The following is a 22,845-nucleotide window of genomic DNA, read 5'->3' as shown; positions in this document are numbered from 1 at the left end:
AATTTTTTCCAATTATTCCAATGTGTTTTTCTATTTGTATGTAATGAGTGAGATGTGAGGTTTCCATGTATAAGTACACCAAGAAAACCAGTTTATTTTACTTTATTTATTGAAACATTATCAATCAGCACAAATATATTTATGGGATTATTTTTATGATTTTGACCAAACAGAATATAATAAGTTTTCTTAATGTTTAATGACAATTTATTCATTTTGAACCATTTTGCAATTTTTTTCCAATTCCTCATCAACAACTTTCATTAGAGTTTTTGGATCTGAGTGAGATTCATTTAGTGAGAATATTTATTCATACTTTATTATGTAGCGATTATTGATATTTGCTGTATAACTGGATATTCAGGCAGCAGGAGATGATGGAAACGAGCATTCATTTGTGTTTTCTTTGGACCGATTTCTGTAAAATCTGGTGATAAATTGCTCTAAAAATTTTTTAAATTGCTCTACATTTTTTTAAAAGAAAGTTTTGCACTAAAGTCAGTAAAGAAAGTTTTGCACTAAAGTCGGTAAAGAAAGTTTCGGGCAAGAAAGTTTTGCAGAATAAAGTTTTGCACTAAAGTCGATAAATAAAGTTTTGCACTAAAGTCGGTAAAGACATTTTTGCACTAAAGTCGATAAAGAAAGTTTTGCTATATTTGCTGTATAACTATAACTAATATTCAGGCAGGAGGAAATGATGGAAACGAGCATTAATTTGTGTTTTCTTTGGACCGATTTCTGTAAAATCTGGTGATAAATTGCTCTAAATTTGGTCGGAAACTTGACAAACGATCTCTTCTGCTTCAGGAATGTTCAGCTGGACACGTTCCAGCAGTCCATGTTCTCCAGTTAATGTGATTATTTCCACTTCTTCTTCTTCCTCCTCCTCTTCCTCGTGGTCACCAGATGAGAGAAATCTTCCTGCGGGCAGCAGAGAGCAGTGAAGCCGCCCGGGAGGAGAGCTAGCCCACCGATGGCCTGCCAGTCTGTCGCTGCAGTCATGGACGAGCAGGCCCTGCTGGGGCTCAACCCCAACGCCGACGCCCGCTACCGCCAGAGGGTACGACCACGCCCGCTCTGGGACCGCCAGCTGAGCTTTCACACGCCGGCTGCTGCACTTTAGGGCTTTAGGGTCGTTGGAGAACAAATATATTATCATCTGCACTTCAAAAACACTCTTAAAGATACATATTTGTTTCTGTGCTGCTGGTTTAACGTCCAGAAACAGTTGGGGTTCTGTAGAAAACGAGATAAAAGAAGAGAACAGTGACGAGGCCAGTGAATGCAGCACGAAGAACAGATATTTATTGTTCAAACAGATAAACATTTGTTTTTTAATATACACATTCAGAATTTGATGTTTTTCTTGAACCGTCCCATTTTTTTGTTGTTGTAATTGTTCTGTACTAAAGCTAATAAAGTTTTGCACTAAAGTCGGTAAAGAAAGTTTCGGGCAAGAAAGTTTTGCAGAAGAAAGTTTTGCACTAAAGTCGGTAAAGAAAGTTTTGCACTAAAGTTGATAAATAAAGTTTTGCACTAAAGTCGGTAAAGAAAGTTTTGTACTAAAGTCGATAAAGAAAGTTTTGTACTAAAGTCGATAAAGAAAGTTTTGTACTAAAGTCGATAAAGAAAGTTTTGTACTAAAGTCGATAAAGAAAGTTTTGTACTAAAGTCGATAAAGAAAGTTTCGGGCAAGAAAGTTTTGCACTAAAGTCGATAAAGAAAGTTTTGCACTAAAGTTGCATCTATATATATATAATATACTATATATAACTTTAACAATCTAAAAATACTTGTATATATTTTATTTGTAATGTTTATATTTCAGTTTCAAAAACCAGCATTACAGCCAGATTTACATCATTTAGAGAAATTTACTTTACATTGTGATCCTGCAGCTGGAGTCTCCAAAACCAGACTTTACTGTTATTCCATCCAGACAGTTCATTCATTAAATAAAACATGAAACATGCTGTATGTTGTTATTGAGAGGTTAAATGACCAGTGTGAGGATAGAATGTGTCAGCCCTGTATCTGTGATTGTATAACTGTATCTGTGTGTGTGTGTGTGTGTGTGTGTGTGTGCAGGCCATGGCTTACTTTGAGCAGCTGAAGGAGTCTCATGATGCCTGGGAGGTTTGTGCCGAGGCCCTGGCTAAAGGCGTTTACAAGTGAGTGTCAGGACACGGCGCCGCTCCTCTGATCGTCACTAAAAGGTTGTTTTCAACGTGTTAAAATGTCTTTCTGTGTGTTTTGTCCCAGTGATGACCATGTGAAGTTCTTCTGCTTCCAAGTCCTGGAGCATCAGATAAAGTTCAGGTGAGCAGCAGGACCGCCTGCTTCTTTCTCTGCTGCAGCAACGTGTTTTAGGCTCCGTTTCCATGATGACGGTCTGAACAGAAGACGCAAAAGTGGCGTCGCGTCTTCACTTTTTATTCCTGGTTTAGACGAGCGTTTTCAGGAGGAAATCTGCTGCATACGGTGACGCAAAAGTGTGTGAAATGTGATTGTATGCAGCCAGGCGGCATCACTTAAAGCCATAAGAGCATCTTTGGGCATGCAGAAGTTTTCACGCCACACATTTTCATCAGCTACTCCTTCCACAAAGTTCTCCACCATCACTAAGGCTGCGGTCGAATAGTCAAATTTGCTCAGGAACCTTCCTAACTGAGTGAAATGACCCGGAAGTATTATCGTAGCCGCCATGATAAGAGCTGTTGGAATTCTCTAACTGTTAAGGAAAGGAGCTTCAATGCTTCCTTTAGTATCTCCTTTAGCATAGGATACACCGGACCATCCTTTACGAAAGGAAAGGAGGTAATGCCGTCCCACAATTCCTTGCGGTAGCAGCATATAAGGCCGACCGTCACGAGAAGAAACGAACAAAATGACTGACAAATCCCGCAGATCGTCGTGTAAGTTACTGATGTGTTTTCATCTTAATTTAATTATATGTTGAAAATGAAGAATAATGACATAGGATCTCAATTCATCCAATTTTATTTTTATTTTTTTTAATTCTTATAGATTGTGTATATGTGAATAAGATCTGAATAATAAAGGTATGCTTTAAAAGCATCATAATAACATGTACAGTAGTGGCTTTGTAGCACTCAACGTTGTAAATGTGCCATGATTTATCAGTTTTCATTCAATCATACCTATTGGTATTTTGTCTATAAATATGAATGGACAGGTGCATGATCAACCTTTCTCAATGTGATCACCATTTTGTTTCACTTTTGTGACTGGCGTGGTCTATTATTCTTTTTTGTTACATTTCATTTCCAATCATGGTAATCTCCTAATATTCCTGAGAACGCTGATTTTTGTAGTCCATCTTCGGAAAATTGTAGTTTCACCACGACATTGGACGTCATCAACATTGGCCGTGGCGTGATGACGTAGACTAAGTGTAAGAGCAGTCGGATTGTCTAAACACCGCCATCGTCTTCTCCTAACTCCTCATGAACTCTCCTTCTCATCTTTCCTTGACCTCGTGACCTTTTCCATTGAGGTTAAGGAAAAGTGGTTAGGAAAGGACTTGGGAGCTGATTTTTTTGACTATTCGACCGCAGCCCTCATGTGATGGAGGTAATTCCAGATCCTTCTCTGTTCACTAATACTATCTGTACATATCCTGGACATTTGGTGGAAAGACTCCTGTAAGTTTATTAGAGCTGCCAGAGCAGCTTGAAGGTCCCACCATGGAAATAATCCCACGTTTCTTTATTTCCTGTCCTGGAGCATGTATGTGACGTAAACACATACGTGACGTGAGCAGATCAGATCAGAGTTTTGTGTCTTGTCAGTGTAGACCAGCTGTTCTCAACCTTGGGGTCGGGACCCCAATTGGGGTCGCGAGATGATTTCTGGGGGTCGCCAAATCATTTTGGAAGTCAGCTCTGTCTCCACTGTGTTAAAGTGTTCATGTGTTAATGTGTTTTAGTCTTTTTGGTCACTTAATGTCTTTTTTTTTGTCATTTTGTGTCTTTTTTTGATCATTTTGTGGTCAATTTGTGTCTTTTTTGGTCATTTTGTGTCTTTTTTGGTCATTTAGTGTCTTTTTTGATCATTTTGTGGTCAATTTGTGTCTTTTTTGGTCATTTTGTTTCCTTTTTTTGGTCATTTTGTGTCTTTTTTGGTCATTTAGTGTCTTTTGTGGTCATTTTGTAGTCAATTTGTGTCTTTTTTGGTCATTTTGTTTCCTTTTTTTGGTCATTTTGTGTCTTTTTTGATCATTTTGTGGTCAATTTGTGTCTTTTTTGGTCATTTTGTTTCCTTTTTTTGGTCATTTTGTGTCTTGTTTTCGTCATTTTGTGTCTTTTTTGATCATTTTGTGGTCATTTTGTGTCTTTTTTGATCATTTTGTGGTCAATTTGTGTCTTTTTTTGGTCATTTTGTGTCTTTTTTGTATGATCTGAACTGTGCGTGTGAGATTGTGTTCAGTGAGCGGGGGTCGCGGACAACATGCATGTTAAATTGGGGGTCACGACTCAAAAAGGTTGAGAACTACTGGTTTAGACGACACGCTACGGAGGAGAGGATTACACTTTTACACTTTGGAGGGTGGTTTCAGATTTTTGCGTCTTTAAGCCCCAAAAACGCCGTCACCGTCTAAACGAAAGGCACTTCTGATAAGATATTTAGTGGTTTTAACCCTCCAGCGTCCTGGTGTGAGCGTGTTTTGGTCTGAAGCTGTGTCCTGTTTGTGTTGCAGACATGCTGGTCTGAGTGGAGTCCAGCAGCAGCTGATCAGAGAGACTCTGATGAAGTGGCTCCAGTCTCAGGTTCGTCTTCTTCTTCTTCTTCTGTGTGAGAATCTGCTGCAGACCGTTTTATAATCAGACTTTATTTGTGTCGCACTTTCCATCCAAGAGAGATGCAACACGAAGCACTTTACATAAAAAAGTAGTAAATAACAATAATAAAAATATATAATGAAACATAGAAACAAGCAGACACCCTTCATCCCTCCATCCTATTAAAACACACTGAGGAAGCTCCGTCTCAACCTGGAGCAGAGAGGAAATTAATTAGATAAAAAATAAAGCAAGATAAAAGATATATATAATCATAATAAAAATAATAATGTATTTTCAAAAAAAAGTAAGTCAATAATAATGGAAAGTTAAAAAAAAAAATATAAAATATAAAAAAAGATAGATAAAACAATAAATAAATAATTAAGAAATAGAGCATGATAATATATATATTTATATCTATATATATGTATATATATCTATCTATATCTATCTATCTATCTATCTATATATCTATATATATATATATATATATATATATAAATAGACTAATAAATAGTAGCAACGTGGAGCAGTGAGGAAACACTGGAGGCAGGTTATAAATAAATTAAATAAAAAATAAAGCAAGATAAGATAAAAAGATATATTTATAATAATAAAAAAAAAAAAAAAAAAAAAAGTAAAAGTCAATAATAACAATGGGAAGTTAAAAAAATTTAATTAAATTTTTAAAAAGCTCGATAAAAAAGATGAAACAATAAATAAATAATTAAGAAATAGAGCATGATAAAATGTATGTGTGTGTGTGTGTGTGTATATATATATATATATATATATATATATATATATATATATATAATAAATGGACTAATAAATAGTAGCAAATAAATAAAAAACATGTTATAACACTAAGATGCATGAGCAGAAAAATGTGTAAAAGTGGTTTTCAGGTAAAATCTGAGTGTTGAGTTTCTGTTTGTCTGCTTCCCTGCAGCTGATGAACGCGCAGCCAGAGAAGCCGTTCATCAGGAACAAGGCGGCGCAGGTGTTGGCCCTCACCTTCGTCATGGAGTACCTGACGCTGTGGCCCAAGTTCTTCTTCGACATCCTGTCCCTGGTGGGTCTGAACCCCCACGGCGTCGACATCTACCTGAGGACGCTCATGGCCATCGACGCCGAGGTGGTGGACCGAGACATCCCGCACCTACCCGACGTGAGTCACGCCGCTCTGCACCTGGACCACCGTTAGAGAGCGTAGAGCAGCGGGCCAACCTTTCTGAGTCACCACCCCCAGTTTAACTACACCCCGCTCACTGGACACAATCTCACACACAGTTCAGATCATACAAAATGACCACAAAATGACCACAAAAGACAAAATGACCAAAAAAGACACAAAATGACCAAAAAAGACACAAAATTACCCAAAAAAGAAACAAAATGACCCAAAAAGACACAAATTGACCACAAAATTAGCAAAAAAAGACACAAAATGACCACAAAATTAGCAAAAAAAGACACAAAATGACCACAAAATTAGCAAAAAAAGACACAAAATGACCACAAAATTAGCAAAAAAAGACACAAAATGACCACAAAATTAGCAAAAAAAGACACAAAATGACCAAAAAAATACAAAAAATGACACAAATTACAAAAAAGACACAAAATGACCAAAAAAGACACAAAATTAGCAAAAAAAGACACAAAATTACCCAAAAAAGAAACAAAATGACCAAAAAAGACACAAATTGACTAAAAAAATACACAAAATGACCAAAAAAAGGAAACTAAATGACCCAAAAAGACACAAATTGACCACAAAATGATCAAAAAAAGATACAAAATGACCAAAAAAGGAAACAAAATGACCCAAAAAGACACAAATTGACCACAAAATGATCAAAAAAAGACACAAAATGACCAAAAAAGGAAACAAAATGACCCAAAAAGACACAAAAAAGACACAAAATGACTAAAAAAAACACAAAATTACCCAAAAAAAGACATTAAGTGACCAAAAAGACTAAAACACATTAACACAGTGGAGACAGAGCTGACTTCCAAAATGATTTGGCGACCCCCAGAAATCATCTCGGGACCCCAATTGGGGTCCCGACCCCATGGTTGAGAACAGCTGGCGTAGACAATGTTTTGCTTAGTTTGGTTTCGACACATGTGTTGTAATAGGGGTGTGCCATATCATATCGTTCACAATAATACCGGTATATTTTTTTTATGGTTAAAAAAATGCATTTCATGATATTGGCAACATTCCTACTTCTTGATGTAGTGGTTAAAGTTGTTTTAATCACAAAAAGCTACTTATTCCATGCAGCTTTCAAAATAAGAGCACGGTGTGTTAAGAGAATCCACCACAGAGTTTACAAGAAGACGTTTACAATAAGATGCCTTAAATAAAACATACAATAACTTTTATTCTCCTTTTACAAAATGTCATTAAAATATGCCCCCGGAACCCCTAAATGGTTATTTTTATTATTTGCTCATACTCAAGAGTCAAGAGTACATTTTTTTGTATTTGGCAACTGTTGAGATTTGCACCTAAACTACATTTTAGATTATTAGTATTATTATAGTATTCCTTATATTCTTTTAGGGCCATATGGCCCAGCCCTGTGTCTAAACCAAACTAAACCTGGTCTACACTCACTAAATACTGTCCAGATGCTGGAGCCAAGAGAGAGAACTGAGTCAGGTCAGAAAGCTTTTAGTTATATCGTCCCTTTATCATGGAACAATCTGCAAAAAGATTTGAAATTGTCTGAGTTGATCACAATTGGTGAATTTAAATAGATTCCAAAGGATAAAGAAATATTTTCCCTTGGTCGGTGTGAGTCTCTACTGAGGCTCTTCACTGATGTTGTGATGGCTCTATATATTTGTATTTAATTGTTTATGTTAACTGTGTTTTAAATGTTGTAACTTGTCACTTTTTATGCTGCCTTCTTGGCCAGGTCTCTCTTGGAAAAGAGATTTTTTAATCTCAAAGAGACTTTTTACCTGGTTAAATAAAGGATATATACACAGTACAGGCCAAAAGTTTGGACACACCTTCTCATTCAATTCGTTTTTCTTTATTTTCATGACTATTGACATTGTAAATTCATCAAAACTATTAATGAACGTGTGGAATTATGTACTTAACAAAAAAGTGTGAAATAACTGAAAACATGTCTTATATTCTAGTAAGCAAAGGGTGGTTACTTTTTGTTTTTTTGTTAAGTAGATAGATAGATAGATAGATAGATAGATAGATAGATAGATAGATAGATAGACTTTATTTATCCCAAGCTGGGAAATTACAGTGTAGCAGCAGCATTACACACAGAGACAATAACAACACAATTAAATAAAAAGAACAACCTAGGCATACTTCAAGCAATAAAATATAAAAATACAATAAAATGTAAAGTGTCTAAAGAAGGAGTATGTATTAAGTAGCAGAATAGAATTCCAGTGCAGAATAAATATGAATATACAGTATAAAAATGTTGGTGCTATGAAACAAATAAGGTACATAAATAATGTACATAATTCCATATGTGTTCATTCATAGTTTTGATGCCTTCAGTGAGAATTTACAATGTAAATAGTCATGAAAATAAAGAAAAACGCATTGAATGAGAAGGTGTGTCCAAATTTTTGGCCTGTACTGTATGTATGTATATATTACCTTCACGTGTTGTAGAGGAGCTTCTGGTTAATGCTGTTGAATTTCCTCCAGGAGACGCGTAGAAACAGTTTAATCAAAGACCGGATGAGGGAGCAGTGCATCCCCAGCCTGGTGGAGTCCTGGTTCCAGATCCTGCAGACGTACCAGCAGTCCCACCCGGAGCTCACCTGCCAGTGTCTGGAGGTGGTGGGAGCCTTCGTGTCCTGGATCGACCTCGGCCTCATCGCCAACGACCGGTGAGACGCCCACCCACAAACACACGGGGCATTTGGAAAGACGCATAAAAAAGGTTTCGCACCAAAGTTGATGGAGAACTTCTTTTTACCAGAATCACTAAAGCTTTGGCACCAAAGTCCATCAAGCAAGATTTGACAGAAAAGTAGCTGAATATTTTATTTTTTACCACAGTCTCAAAAAGGATGTTTTGCACGAAAATTTCATCAAGAAGGTTTTGCACCAAAGTTGACAAAAGTTTCATACCATACTTAGAAAAAAAAAGAAGGTTTTGCACCAAAGTTGAGGAAAACGTGTTTTACCACAAGCCTGTCAGGGTTTTGCACCACACTTGGGAAAACGTTTTGCACCAAAGTCGCATAAAGCAACAACTTGCAGAATTATTTTTTTTAACAGTCTCAAATAGGGTGTTTTGCACGAAAATTTCATCATAGAAGTTGAATGAAAAGTTGAGGAAGAATGTGTTTTACCACAAGCACATCAAGAAAGTTTCGCACCATAGTAGACAAAATAGGTTTTCCACCACAGCAGATAAAGAAGGTTTTGCACCAAAGTTGAGGAAAAAACGTGTTTACCAAAGTAAATAAATAAAGGAACAACTTGCAAAAAATGTTTTTAACACAGTGCATTACAATTGCATCACCAAAGTTTTGCACCTGTGTTTTATTTAACACAAGCGCAATAAGAAGGTTTTGCACCAAAGTAGACAAAGGTTTCACACCACACTTGGAAAAAAAACGTTTTGCACCAAAGTCGCATAAAGCAACAAGTTGCAGAATTATTATTTTTTAACAGTCTCAAATAGGATGTTTTGCTTTACAATTGCATCACTAAATTTTTGCACCTGTTTTTTTTTTTAACACAAGCGCAGTAAAAAGGTTTTGCACCAAAGTTGAGGAAAACGTGTTTTACCACAAGCTTATCAGGGTTTTGCACCACACTTGGAAAAACGTTTTGCACCAAAGTCGCATAAAGCAACAATTTGCAGAATTATTTTTTTAACAGTCTCAAATAGGGTGTTTTGCACGAAAATTTCATCAAGAAGGTTTTGCACCAAAGTAGACAAAGAAAGTTTCGCACCATAGTAGACAAAATCGGTTTTGCACCACAGCAGATAAAGGTTTTGCACCAAATTAGATGAAGAAGGTTTTGCACCACAGATGAAGAAAAAACATGTTTTACCACAAGCGTATCAAGATTTTGCACCACACTTGGGAAAAGAACATTTTTGCACCAAAGTCGCATAAAGCAACAACTTGCAAAAAATGTTTTTAACACAGTCTAAAATAAGATGTTTTGCATTACAATTGCATCACCAAAGTTTTGCACCTATGTTTTATTTAACACAAGCGCAATAAGAAGGTTTTGCACCAAAGTTGCATAAAGCAACAAGTTGCTGAATTTATTTAGTTAGTCTCTCCATCCCTCTGATGTTCTTCAGTGTTTCTGTAGGAAGTCTCTCCATCCCTCTGATGTTCTTCAGTGTTTCTGTAGGAAGTCTCTCCATCCCTCTGATGTTCTGAGTGTTTCTGTAGGAAGTCTCTCCATCCCTCTGATGTTCTGAGTGTTTCTGTAGGAAGTCTCTCCATCCCTCTGATGTTCTCAGTGTTTCTGTAGGAAGTCTCTCCATCCCTCTGATGTTCTCAGTGTTTCTGTAGGAAGTCTCTCCATCCCTCTGATGTTCTCAGTGTTTCTGTAGGAAGTCTCTCCATCCCTCTGATGTTCTCGGTGTTTCTGTAGGAAGTCTCTCCATCCCTCTGATGTTCTCAGTGTTTCTGTAGGAAGTCTCTCCATCCCTCTGATGTTCTCAGTGTTTCTGTAGGAAGTCTCTCCATCCCTCTGATGTTCTCAGTGTTTCTGTAGGAAGTCTCTCCATCCCTCTGATGTTCTTAGTGTTTCTGTAGGAAGTCTCTCCATCCCTCTGATGTTCTTAGTGTTTCTGTAGGAAGTCTCTCCATCCCTCTGATGTTCTCAGTGTTTCTGTAGGAAGTCTCTCCATCCCTCTGATGTTCTTGGTGTCTCCAGGTTTGTGAACCTCCTGCTGAGCCAGATGTCTGTGGAGGAGCTGAGGGAGGAGGCCTGTGACTGCCTGTTTGAGATCGTCAACAAAGGGATGGACCCCGTGGACAAAACCAAGCTGGTGGAGTCTCTGTGCCAGGTGCTGCAGTCTGCAGGATTCTTCAACGTGGAGCAGGTTCGACTGTTTCAACATCACTTTTTTCTCTTTCTGTCGTAAGAATTAGAAACATAAAAATATCCATCACTTATAGAGCATTTTCAGGTTTATATGTTTTCTACTAATATTTTTTTTTACCAAGCATTAATGTGGTGAATCAGTCAAACATGAATTTGTGATATTTTCTGTTGTTATGCAGGTAAAATCACACATCAATTCATAAATTTTCCTGCAGAAACACACGTTGGCATGTTATTTGACATAATAAACTTAAATAATAAACTTTATTTCTTTTTATTACATAAAAATCAGTGAGAATATGATTTTTAACGTGTCATAAATAATTGAAATTGACTGTAACCAGCATGTTTGAGTAATTAGATAAAAATACAGATTTTTTTCTTTTTTTTAATATTTTATTGGAAATACAAAAACAATACAAAATCAGTGTTTTAAATATTTCCCATGTTTTTGTAAAATGAGAATTGTAGTGTTCATGAACATATAAATATATAAACATATGGAAAAATTACAATTAAATAGATGCATAATAAAAGATAGGAGGTGAAAAAAATAAATCAAGAAAAATAAGAATATTTAATACAATTATACATAAATACAAATTTAAAAAAGAGATGGAAGAGGGAGATTATTCTGGTGGCAAAGTTTAAAAATAGTAAATTCTGATAATAAAATTGAGACTTTTTTATCCTGCAATAATAATTGTTGAAAACCAAGTTTCGGTTATTTTCTTGATTTAATTTCCACTCAGAGTGAAACTGTCTGGTTGAGTCAAAACACAGATATTTCTATTTTTTTAATAATATTTTTTTATAGGGAATACAAAACAATACAAAATAGAAGTTTTAGATAATTAGGTTTTTCCTATTTTTGTTGTAAAATAAAAATCCCCAGGGACTCTACACATCGGGCATCAAAATAAATATTGTGTCTGTAGTTTGTAGGAACATTTACCATATAAAAACATACGATTACAAATAAATAACTAAATAAAATAAAAAATAAAAAATAGATAAATGGATAGGAAGTGAAAAAATAAGTTAAGAAAAATAAGAATATTTAATACAATTATACATAAATACACATTTAAAAAAAAGGAAAATACTGAATTCTGATAATAGATTTGAGCCTTTTTTTATTCTACAGCAATAATTGTTGAAAACTAATTATTGTTTTGGTTATTTTCGTGAATTAATTTCCACTTAAAAAAGTCATAAATAACTGACTGTAAACGGCATGTTTAACTTGTTAAAAACACAGATTTTCCTCTTTTTATATTTAATATTTTTATTATAGGGAGTACAAAAACAATGCAAAATAAATGTAATTTGAATAATTTTTTAAATTTTTTCCTATTTTTGTTGTAAAATAAAAAACTCCAGGGACTCTGCAAAACATGAAACAAAAAAAATAATGTGTAGAATTTAACATACAGTATATAAACAGACAATTACAAATTAATAGCTAAATAAAAAAAGATAAATGGACAGGAAGTGAAAAAATAAGTTACGAAAAATAAGAATATTTAATACTTTTATAAATTGTTTTGTTTTTTTTAAAAAGGAAGGGAGGTTATTAATTCAGGTGATAAAATAAAATGGGGCCTTTTTATTTTTTTAAATCTTCCACAATACTAATAATTCATAAGGCCCTGTTTATATTGATAGGTTTGTTTCTGTGGTTTTGGAGAATGAATTTGTCTTCGTCTGTTTCTGTGTGTTTTTCTCCCCTCTGCTCGTCTGCTCAGGAGGAGGACGTGGACTTCCTGGCTAAGTTCTCCCGGCTGGTGAACGGGATGGGTCAGAGTCTGGTGCTCAGCTGGACCAAACTGGCCAAGAACGGCAACGTGAAGGAGTCTGCGGAGACGCTGCAGGCGGTGGAGGCCAAGGTGCCGCTGCTGCTGCAGCTGCTGGTCCACGAGGACGACGACATCTCCGCCAACATCGTCGGCTTCTGCTACGAGTACCTGCACGTCCTCAAACAGGTCACACACAACACTCATTACCGTTATTAGTATTAGTATTATTACTGTTATTATTATTATTATCGTTGTTTTTATTACTGTTATTATTATCTATGGAATACACATTTTTCGCGACATCACACACACACACACACACACACACACACACACACACACACACACACACGTATCTGGAGGAATGTGCGCGTGTGTATCTGTAATCACATTAAGTTACCTATGCTTCACACACACACACACACACACACACACAACTTTATTAGATTTTAGTTACACACACACACACGCAAAGCACACACACACACACACACACACACAACTTTATGCGATTTTTGTTACACTCAGACACACACACACACACAACTTTATGCGATATTAGTTACACTCACACACACGCACACACACACACAGGTAACTTAATGTGATTACAGATACACACACGCACACTCCTCCAGATACACACACACACATTGGCAGTAGCCCCCGTGGCCCTTTCAGAATTTCCCCAGAGGAAATTTTCTAGTTAGTATTATTATTATTATTATTATTATTATTATTATTATTATTGGAGTTGAGAGGCGTGTCCGTCTGAAGATTCACAAAATATCAGAGAGAAAATAAATTGCAGGTTATTGCTTCTTAACTTTATCATGTCTTTATATATTTTATTTTTTATTAAGTCATACTTATATATACTATACATACTATACTTATTTATAGTTTTATTTTATATTGTCATTTATAGTGATAATTTATATTTATAATTTTATTTTTTATTTCTTATAGTTATCTTTTTTTATTTTTTGTTTTTATTATTATATTATTATTTTGCTTTTTATATTTTCTTTGTTTTTCTTATAATTTATTATTTTTTATCTATTATTTTTCTTAACAGATATTTCTTAATTGTTTCTGAAATGTCATTGTTATATTTTATTCTTTTTTTATACATATATATATGCATATTTACAGTTTTTTCTTAGATTAATATTTTTTTGTTCCTCCTTATATTTGTATTATATTTTCATATTTGTTATTGATTTTCTTTAATGGATATTTTTAAAATGTTTATATTTTGTTCCAATATTCTAATTATATTTTTTCTGCATTTTTTTGTATTTCCTCTTTACTTTACTTTGATAAATATTGTTTTATTGCCTGTTAATGGATATATTTTTGTAGTGTTTTATACTTTATTGTTGTCTTTTTCATAATATATTCTTTTATATTTTCATATTAACTGTATTATTTTCTTATAGATTTATTTTTATTGCTTATATTTCTTTAACACAATTGTAGTTGTATAACTTGAGTTTTATTTGAATTTGTAATAATTACACAGTTGCCTATTTACTAGTATTTTTACCGTGTATATTTATTTATTTTGTAGCTTCCCCAGCTGACGGAACAGCAGAAAACAAACATTGAGGTGAGTCTTTAAATAAAAACCATGTTTAAAATAATAACAATAACACAATATATAATATCTGAGATGTAATTGTGACTCTCTGCGGCAGGCGATCATGCTCGCCGTCATGAAGAAACTGACGTACGACGACGAGTACAACTTTGAGAACGAGGTGAGTTGGTGTCGTTGACAGCGTTGGTTGGTTGTTGTGCTGCCGGAGGTGACGCGGCGTGTGACGTGGCGTGTGACGCGGCGTGTGACGTGGCGTGTGACGCGGCGTGTGACGCGGCTGTTTGTGTCTCAGGGCGAGGACGAGGCCATGTTCGTGGAGTACAGGAAGCAGCTGAAGATGCTGCTGGACCGCCTGGCGCAGGTTTCTCCTGAGCTGCTGCTGGAGGCCGTACGCCGAGTCTTCACCAACACCATGCAGTGAGAGCACGCTTCCATCCCTTCATTCATTATTTATTCATCTGTTCATCCATCCATTTATCCATCCATCCATCCATTTATCCATCCATTTATCCATCCATCCACCCATTTATCCATCCATTTATCCATCCATCCACCCATTTATCCATCCATCCATCCATTTATCCATCCATCCATCCATCCATTTATCCATCCAATTATCCATCTATTTATCCATCCATACATCCATCCATTCATTCATTCATTTATCCATCCATCTATCCATCCGTTTATCCATTCATTCATTTATCCATCCATCCATCCATTTATCCATCCATTTACCCATCCATCTATCCATCCATCCATTTATCCATTTATCCATCCATTCATCCATTCATCCATTTATCCATCCATTCATCCATTTATCCATTTATCCATCCATTTATCCATCCATTCATCCATTTATCCATCTATCCATTCATCCATTTATCCATCCATCCATTTATCCATCCATTCATCCATTTATCCATCCATCCATTTATCCATCCATTCATCCATTTATCCATCTATCCATTCATCCATTCATCCATTTATCCATTCATTCATTCATCCATTTATCCATTCATTCATTCATCCATTTATCCATCCATCCATCCATCCATTTATCCATTCATTCGTTCATCCATCCATCCATCCATCCATCCATCCATTTATCCATCCATCCATTTATCCATTTATCCATTCATTCGTTCATCCATCCATCCATCCATTTATCCATCCATCCATCTATTTATCCATCTATTTATCCATCCATCCATTCATTCTTTTATCCATCCATTTATCCATCCATCCGTTTATCCATTCATTCATTCATCCATCCATTTATCTATCCATCTATCATATGTAATAATAATAGTCTTAGTGGCTGTTCCTGCTTAAAGCCAATAAATAGTTTTTATATGTACCTGTAGTATTTTCCTTCAGCAGCGTTGTCCATGTTGCCTTCTGGTTTCTGCCTGTTGGATTCAGTCTCTTGTGTGTAACCAGCTGTGTGTTGTTGTTGTTGTTGTGGTTCAGGAACTGGCAGACGGCTCCATTCATGGAGGTGGAGGTGGCCATCAGGCTGCTCTACATGCTGGGAGAAGCTCTGCCGGCGTCCCACGGCGCTCATTTCTCCGGAGACACGGCCAAGACCAGCGCCCTGCAGGACATGATGAGGACGGTCAGTGAGACGCACTTCCTGTCTGCTGCACCTCTTTAACCTCAAGAACCCTGAAGAACCCCGAAGAACCGCTTCAGGGTTTTTGTTTTTACTCCTTTTACATATATAAAATCTCTATAAATCTCTAAGTCCTGTGCAGAATAACAGTTAGAATGACAGAAACCAGGAAAAAAGTAGAATTTCTCTGATTTTTTCTCTGAAGTGTCACAAATGTTGTAAAGAAAAAGAAAACACAAAATTACCAAAAAATGCACTTTCCAAAAAAGACGCAAAATAAACAGCCTCTCCTGTCCTCTCCTCTCTGCTCTGTGTAAACAGCCTCTCCTGTCCTCTCCTCTCAGCTCTGTGTAAACAGCCTCTCCTGTCCTCTCCTCTCTGCTCTGTGTAAACAGCCTCTCCTGTCCTCTCCTCTCTGCTCTGTGTAAACAGATTCTCAGCAGAATCAATCATGTCTTCAGTGTCTCTGAGGAGAATTGTTCTTGTAGAAATTGTTGTAGAAATGTTTTTAACAGGATCTGGTTTATTTTAAATGACACATGGAGAATAAAGAGATTCTGACACTGATATCAACATTTAACACAAGAAACGGACACTTTTTATAACTTGTTTACGATAAATGGAGGATTTTGGGCGATTTTTTTAAAGGAAAACATACGTGGGGTTCAGAGTGTTCAGAATCTGAAAGTGGTCCCAGAATTGAACCCTGAGGAACTCCAGAATATAACTGACACAGATAAACGATGGATTTTTGCTGTTTTTGTTAAAGAAAACAAACTTGAGTCCAGGTTCAGAGGGTTAAACGGTGACCTGACAGGAATCGTTACATATATTGATGTTTTATTTATATATTGATGTTTTATTTGTATATTGATGTTTTATTTATATATTGGTGTGTATTCTGTGTGTGAACCCTCAGCTGGTGTCCTGCAGCGTCAGCAGCTACCAGCACAGCTCCGTCTCTCTGGAGTTCTTTGAGACGGTTGTTCGATACGATAAGTTCTTCATCGTGGAGCCTCAACACATCCCCAACGTCCTGGTGAGTCTCCTCCTCGGACTGAAGCTCTTAGAGTGTCCGGCTGTCTGTCTGTGTGTGTGTGTGTGTGTGTGCTGCGTTCACTGACCGCCGCGCTGTGTTCACTGTCAGATGGCGTTTCTGGACCAGAGAGGACTGAGACACAACAGCCCGAAGGTTCGCAGCAGAGTGTCGTATCTCTTCTCCAGGTTCATCAAGACGCTGCAGTGAGTCCACGTTCTTTTATCTTTCACATCATTTTCAGCAAAAACAGACAAAACTGCAGCTTAAAATTTTCTTATTTAAATATTCAAAATCGAAAATATTTTTATTTAAATATCATGAAAGTGAAATATTTCTTATTTAAATGTCCTCAGAAACAAAATATTTCTCATTTAAATATCTAGAAAGTGAAATATTTCTTAAATATTCAGATCCAGATCAGTTTGTGTGAACAGGATTGATTATAATTAGTTTATAATAAAAGTTATTATATATAATTAATTCTAATGTTGCAGTGAGTTTGTGTTTAACTGTTTGATGTCTTCAGTAAACACATGAACTCCTTCATCGAGGACATCCTGACCAGAATCCAGGACCTGCTGGAGCTGGCTCCTCCTGTACGTATCTCCTCCTCCTCCTCCTTCTCCTCCTGTACGTATCTCCTCCTCCTCCTCCTTCTCCTCCTGTACGTATCTCCTCCTCCTCCTCCTTCTCCTCCTGTACGTATCTCCTCCTCCTGCTCCTCCTGTACGTATCTCCTCCTCCTGCTCCTCCTGTACGTATCTCCTCCTCCTCCTCCTTCTCCTCCTCCTGTACGTATCTCCTCCTCCTGCTCTTCCTGTACGTATCTCCTCCTCCTGCTCCTCCTGTACGTATCTCCTCCTCCTCCTTCTCCTCCTGTACGTATCTCCTCCTCTCTCCTCCTCCTGCTCCTCCTGTACGTATCTCCTCTTCTCTCCTCCTCCTGCTCCTCCTGTACGTATCTCCTCCTCTCTCCTCCTCCTGCTCCTCCTGTACGTATCTCCTCCTGCTCCTCCTCGTCTCTCCTCCTCTCTCTCCTCCTCCTCCTCCTCCTCCCCTCTCTCTCCTCCTCCTCCCCTCTCTCTCCTCCTCCTCCTCCTTCTCTTCCTCCTCTCCTCCTCCTCCCCTCTCTCTCCTCCTCCTTCTCTTCCTCCTCCTCTCCTCCTCCTCCCCCTCTCTCTCCTCCTCCTCCTCCTCCCCTCTCTCTCCTCCTCCTCCTCCTCCCCTCTCTCCCCCTGCTTCTCCTCCTCCTCCTCCTCCCCTCTCTCCTCCTCCTCCTCTCCCCCTCCCCTCTCTCTCCTCCTCCCCTCTCTCTCCTCCTCCTCCTCCTTCTCTTCCTCCTCTCCTCCTCCTCCCCTCTCTCTCCTCCTCCTTCTCTTCCTCCTCCTCCTCCTCCTCCTCCCCTCTCTCTCCTCCTCCTCCCCTCTCTCTCCTCCTCCTCCTCCTTCTCTTCCTCCTCTCCTCCTCCTCCCCTCTCTCTCCTCCTCCTCCTCCTCCTCCTCCTCTCCTCCTCTGCTTCTGCTCCTCTCTCTCTCTCTCTCTCTCTCCTCTCTCTCCTCCTCCTCTCCTCCTCCCCCTCTCTAACCTCTGCCCCCCCCCCCTCTAACCCTGCCTCTGGTTTCCAGGACAACGGTTACCAGGCGCTGCTGACGAGTGACGACCAGCTGTTCATGTTCGAGGCGGCCGGCGTGCTGATCGTTAACGGCGACAGCGCCGTGGAGAGGAAGCAGGCGCTGATGAGGAGTCTGCTGCTGCCGCTGATGGACGCCTTCCGCCTGCTGCTCGCCAAACTCTCCCAGGAGACGGACGAGGAGCGCCAGGCCGCCCTGGCCGACTGCCTCAGCCACGCCGTCGGCTTCGCCAGGTGAGGGCGCCGCCATCACACACCACTCCATGCACACGGGTTTACAAATACATGGAAATATGTCCAATTATTCATATATTTCCACATTTATTTATTCTTTATTTTTTATCTCTATATTTTTATTATTATTATTATTATTATTATTATTATTATTATTATTTATTGTTAATTTTTCACATTTTAAATGTATTTATTCATCATTTTTATTCATTTCTTTATATTTCCAAATGTATTTATTTATTCCATTTATTTATTTTATATTTCCATATGTTTCATATACTCAATTATTCTTTTTATTCAATTCTTTGTTTTTCCCAAATTTTTTAATGTATTTAATATTTTAATAACTTCTTTATATTTCCACTTTATTTATTCTTTATTTTTTACCATATCTATTAATTTGTTAAGTATTAATAATAATAATTTTAATTTATCTCTCCACTTATTTATAATTTTTTATTTTTTATTTTTCCATATTCTTATTTACTTTATTTAATTCATTTTTTTTATATTTCCACATGATTTTTTTAATTCTTTATTTTTCCACATTTAAAAAATAATCTATATTTATTATTGATATTAATTGTATTTATTTTTCCATATTCTTATTTACTTATTTGCATTAATTTCTTCAGATTTACAATTTTTTTTTTTTTCAACATTTATATCTTTTATTTCTTCCTATTTCCACAAATCTTTCTTATTTTTAACGGCTCTCCTGTGATCTGTGTCATGCAGTGAGTAAATAAATACTATAATTCTGATTATTATAATTATTTGTGTGTGTGTGTGTGTGTGTGTGTGTGCAGCCGGACCAGCAAGGCGTTCAGCAACAAGCAGACGGTGAAGCAGTGCGGCTGCACCGAGGTGTACCGAGACTGTCTGCAGAGCTTCCTGCCGGCGCTGAGCTGCCCGGTGCAGCGCGGCCCGCTGCGCAGCTCGGTGCGCTCCTTCCTGCACCGCATGATCATCTGCATGGAGGAGGAGGTGCTGCCCTTCGTCCCCGCCGCCTCCGAGCACATGCTGAAGGACTGCGAGGCCAAAGACCTGCAGGAGTTCATCCCGCTCATCAGCCAGATCACCGCCAAGTTCAAGGTAGGACCGCCTGGAAAAAAAAGCTCATAATGTAACATGTCAAATTTAAAAATGTCTAAAAATCCTTCAAATGGGTCAAATACAGTCTGTTGATGCATATTAGAGCATAATATGTCCAGAAATTACAGAAATGTGATCCCCTCAAAAAAAGTAAAAAATAATATGTAATGTCGAAATCTTGGGGGAAAAAGTCGCAAAATGTTTAAATGCCTGATACTCTTAAAATTGTCTTATTATAGCCTGTTGATACATTTAATAGTGTGGCTTTTTTTCTGAAATGACAAAAACACCCCATATTTTGAGATGTCCAAAATTTGAAAGAAAACATTTTCTTTTTAATTGTCAAATTAAAAAGCCTAAAAAATGCTTCAAATGGGTCAATTATAGTCTGTTGGAACATATATGGGCAGATTATGGCCAAAATGACCTGCTCAGAACCAGTCATAATACAGCATGTTGATTTATGTAAAAATGGTCAAATTTTTAAATGTCTAAAAATCCTTCAAATGGGTCAAATACAGTCTGTTGATGCATATTAGAGCATAATATGTCCAGAAATGACAGAAACATGATCCCCTCAAAAAAAGTAAAAAATAATATATAATGTCGAAATTTTGGGGGAAAAAGTCGCAAAATGTTTAAATGCCCGATACTCTTAAAATGGTCTTATTATAGCCTGTTGATACATTTAATAGGGTTTTTTTTTTGTGAAATAACAAAAACACACCATATTTTTGAGATGTCCAAAATTTGAAAGAAAAGCATGACAATTTTTTTTTTTTATTGTCAAATTTTAAAAAGCCTAAAAAATGCTTCAAATGGGTCAATTATAGTCTGTTGATACGTATGAGAGCATAATATGACCAGAAATAACAAAAACACCATATTTTGAGATGTCCAAAATTTGAAAAAAAGTCATTCTAACTAACGTGTCGATTTTTGTTAAATGTCAATTTTTAAAATGCCTAAAAATGATTCTAATGGGTCAATTATAGTCTGTTGATACATGTGGTATTATAGTTTGTCCAAAATAGTGAAAAATCACCATATTATGGGGACCTTTTTGAGAGTATTTAAAAATGTTGCCCCTTTTTCCCAAAAATATTCGACATGCTATAGTATGACTTTTTTTTGAGGGGGTAATTTCTGGACAAACTATACTCTAATATGTATGAACAGACCCATAATCGACCCATTTTATGAATGTTTAGGCATTTTAAAATGTGACCATTTTTGACAAAAATTGACAAGCTATTGTGTGACTTTTTTCCCCCCAAAATTGTGGACATCTCAAAATATGTTTTTGTTATTTTGGAAAAAAGCCACCTTACTACATGTATCAACAGACTATAATAAGAAAAACACCATATTTTTAGATGTCCAAAAAAGTCATAGTATAGCATGTTGTTTTGTGTCAAAAATTGGTCAAATTTTAAAATGACTAAAATTTGCTTCAAATGGGTCAATTATAGTCTGTTGGAACATATTAGGGCAGATTATGGCCAAAATTACCTGCTCAAAAACAGTCATAATACAGCATGTTGATTTATGTAAAAATGGTCAAATCTTAAAATGTCTAAAAATCCTTCAAATGGGTCAAATATAGTCTGTTGATACATATAACAGGATAATATGTCCAGAAATGACAGAAAAACACCATATTATGGGGACCATTTTGAGAAAATCGGGGTATTTAAAAATGTTGCCCCTTTTTCCCCAAAATATTTGACATGCTATAGTATGACTTTTTTTTGAGGGGGTCATTTCTGGACAAACTATACTCTAATATGTATGAACAGACTATAATCGACCCATCTTAAGAATGTTTAGGCATTTTAAAATGTGACCATTTTTGACAAAAATCGACAAGCTATTGTGTGACTTTTTTTCCCCAAAAATTTTGGACATCTCAAAATATGTTTTTGTTATTTTGGAAAAAAGCCACCTTACTACATGTATCAACAGACTATAATAAGAAAAACACCATATTTTGAGATGTCCAAAAAAAGTCATAATATAGCATGTTGTTTTGTTTCAAAAATTGGTCAGATTTTAAAATTACTAAAATTTGCTTCAAATGGGTCAATTATAGTCTGTTGGAACATATTAGGGCAGATTATGGCCAAATGATGTTGAAAATGATGATATAATGTCGAAATTTTTTTGGGGAAAAGTCACAAACATTTTTTAAATGTCTGATACTCTTAAAATGGTCTTATTATAGCCTGTTGATACATTTAATAGGGTGGCTTTTTTTCTGAAATAACAAAAACACACCATATTTTTGAGATGTCCAAAATTTGAAAGAGAGGCATGACAATTTTTTTTTTTTTTAATTGTCAAATTTTAAAAAGCCTAAAAAATGCTTCAAATGGGTAAATTATAGTCTGTTGATACATGTTAAAGGATAATATGACCAGAATTTTTTTTTAAAAACCACCATAACTTGAGATGTCCAAAATTGGACAAAAAGTCATACTATAAAATGTCAATTTTTGGGGAAAAAGTCACAAATTTTAAATGCTCCAATCCTCTCAAAATGGTCTTATTATCGTATAACGTCTCGATTTTTGTCAAAAAATGTCAAAATTTAAAATACTTAAAATGCTTCTATAGGGTCAATTATAGTCTGGTGATACATGTGGAAGTACAGTTTGTCCAAAATAGTGAAAAAACACCATTATGTATGAACAGACTATAATCGGCTCATTTTAAGAATGTTTAGGCATTTTAAAATGTGACCATTTTTGACAAAAATCAACAAGCTATTGTGTGACTTTTTCGCCCAAAAAATACCATATTTTGAGATGTCCAAAAAAAGTCATAATATAGCATGTCAATTTATGTAAAAATGGTCAAATTTTAAAATGACTAAAAAATCTTAAAATGGGTACATTTTAGTCTGTTTAACCATATATGGGCAGATTATGGCCAAAATGA

The 22,845-nt window shown here is 36.4% G+C and overlaps 1 protein-coding gene across 1 annotated transcript in view; it reads left to right on the top strand.

The window, feature by feature from the left end:
* xpot (exportin, tRNA (nuclear export receptor for tRNAs)) overlaps positions 1 to 22,845 on the top strand; it is a 37,545-nt gene that overhangs the window by 9,078 nt on the left and 5,622 nt on the right. Inside the window, exons 2-18 of the mRNA XM_059325946.1 lie at positions 907 to 1,060; positions 2,089 to 2,171; positions 2,263 to 2,319; positions 4,721 to 4,790; positions 5,758 to 5,976; positions 8,512 to 8,696; positions 10,720 to 10,888; positions 12,639 to 12,875; positions 14,263 to 14,301; positions 14,390 to 14,452; positions 14,585 to 14,709; positions 15,766 to 15,910; positions 16,827 to 16,946; positions 17,055 to 17,149; positions 17,473 to 17,542; positions 18,572 to 18,810; positions 19,620 to 19,905. Coding sequence (XP_059181929.1) covers positions 974 to 1,060; positions 2,089 to 2,171; positions 2,263 to 2,319; positions 4,721 to 4,790; positions 5,758 to 5,976; positions 8,512 to 8,696; positions 10,720 to 10,888; positions 12,639 to 12,875; positions 14,263 to 14,301; positions 14,390 to 14,452; positions 14,585 to 14,709; positions 15,766 to 15,910; positions 16,827 to 16,946; positions 17,055 to 17,149; positions 17,473 to 17,542; positions 18,572 to 18,810; positions 19,620 to 19,905 — 2,289 coding nt within the window. The 5' untranslated portion in view covers positions 907 to 973. The remainder of the gene's footprint in view (positions 1 to 906; positions 1,061 to 2,088; positions 2,172 to 2,262; positions 2,320 to 4,720; positions 4,791 to 5,757; positions 5,977 to 8,511; positions 8,697 to 10,719; positions 10,889 to 12,638; positions 12,876 to 14,262; positions 14,302 to 14,389; positions 14,453 to 14,584; positions 14,710 to 15,765; positions 15,911 to 16,826; positions 16,947 to 17,054; positions 17,150 to 17,472; positions 17,543 to 18,571; positions 18,811 to 19,619; positions 19,906 to 22,845) is intronic.

This window comes from Centropristis striata, chromosome 22 (genome assembly GCF_030273125.1).
Source record: "Centropristis striata isolate RG_2023a ecotype Rhode Island chromosome 22, C.striata_1.0, whole genome shotgun sequence".
NCBI classification, from domain to species: Eukaryota; Metazoa; Chordata; class Actinopteri; order Perciformes; family Serranidae; genus Centropristis; species Centropristis striata.
The sequence above is the reverse complement of the archived record's forward strand: the minus strand, read 5'-3'. Positions and strand labels throughout refer to the sequence as shown.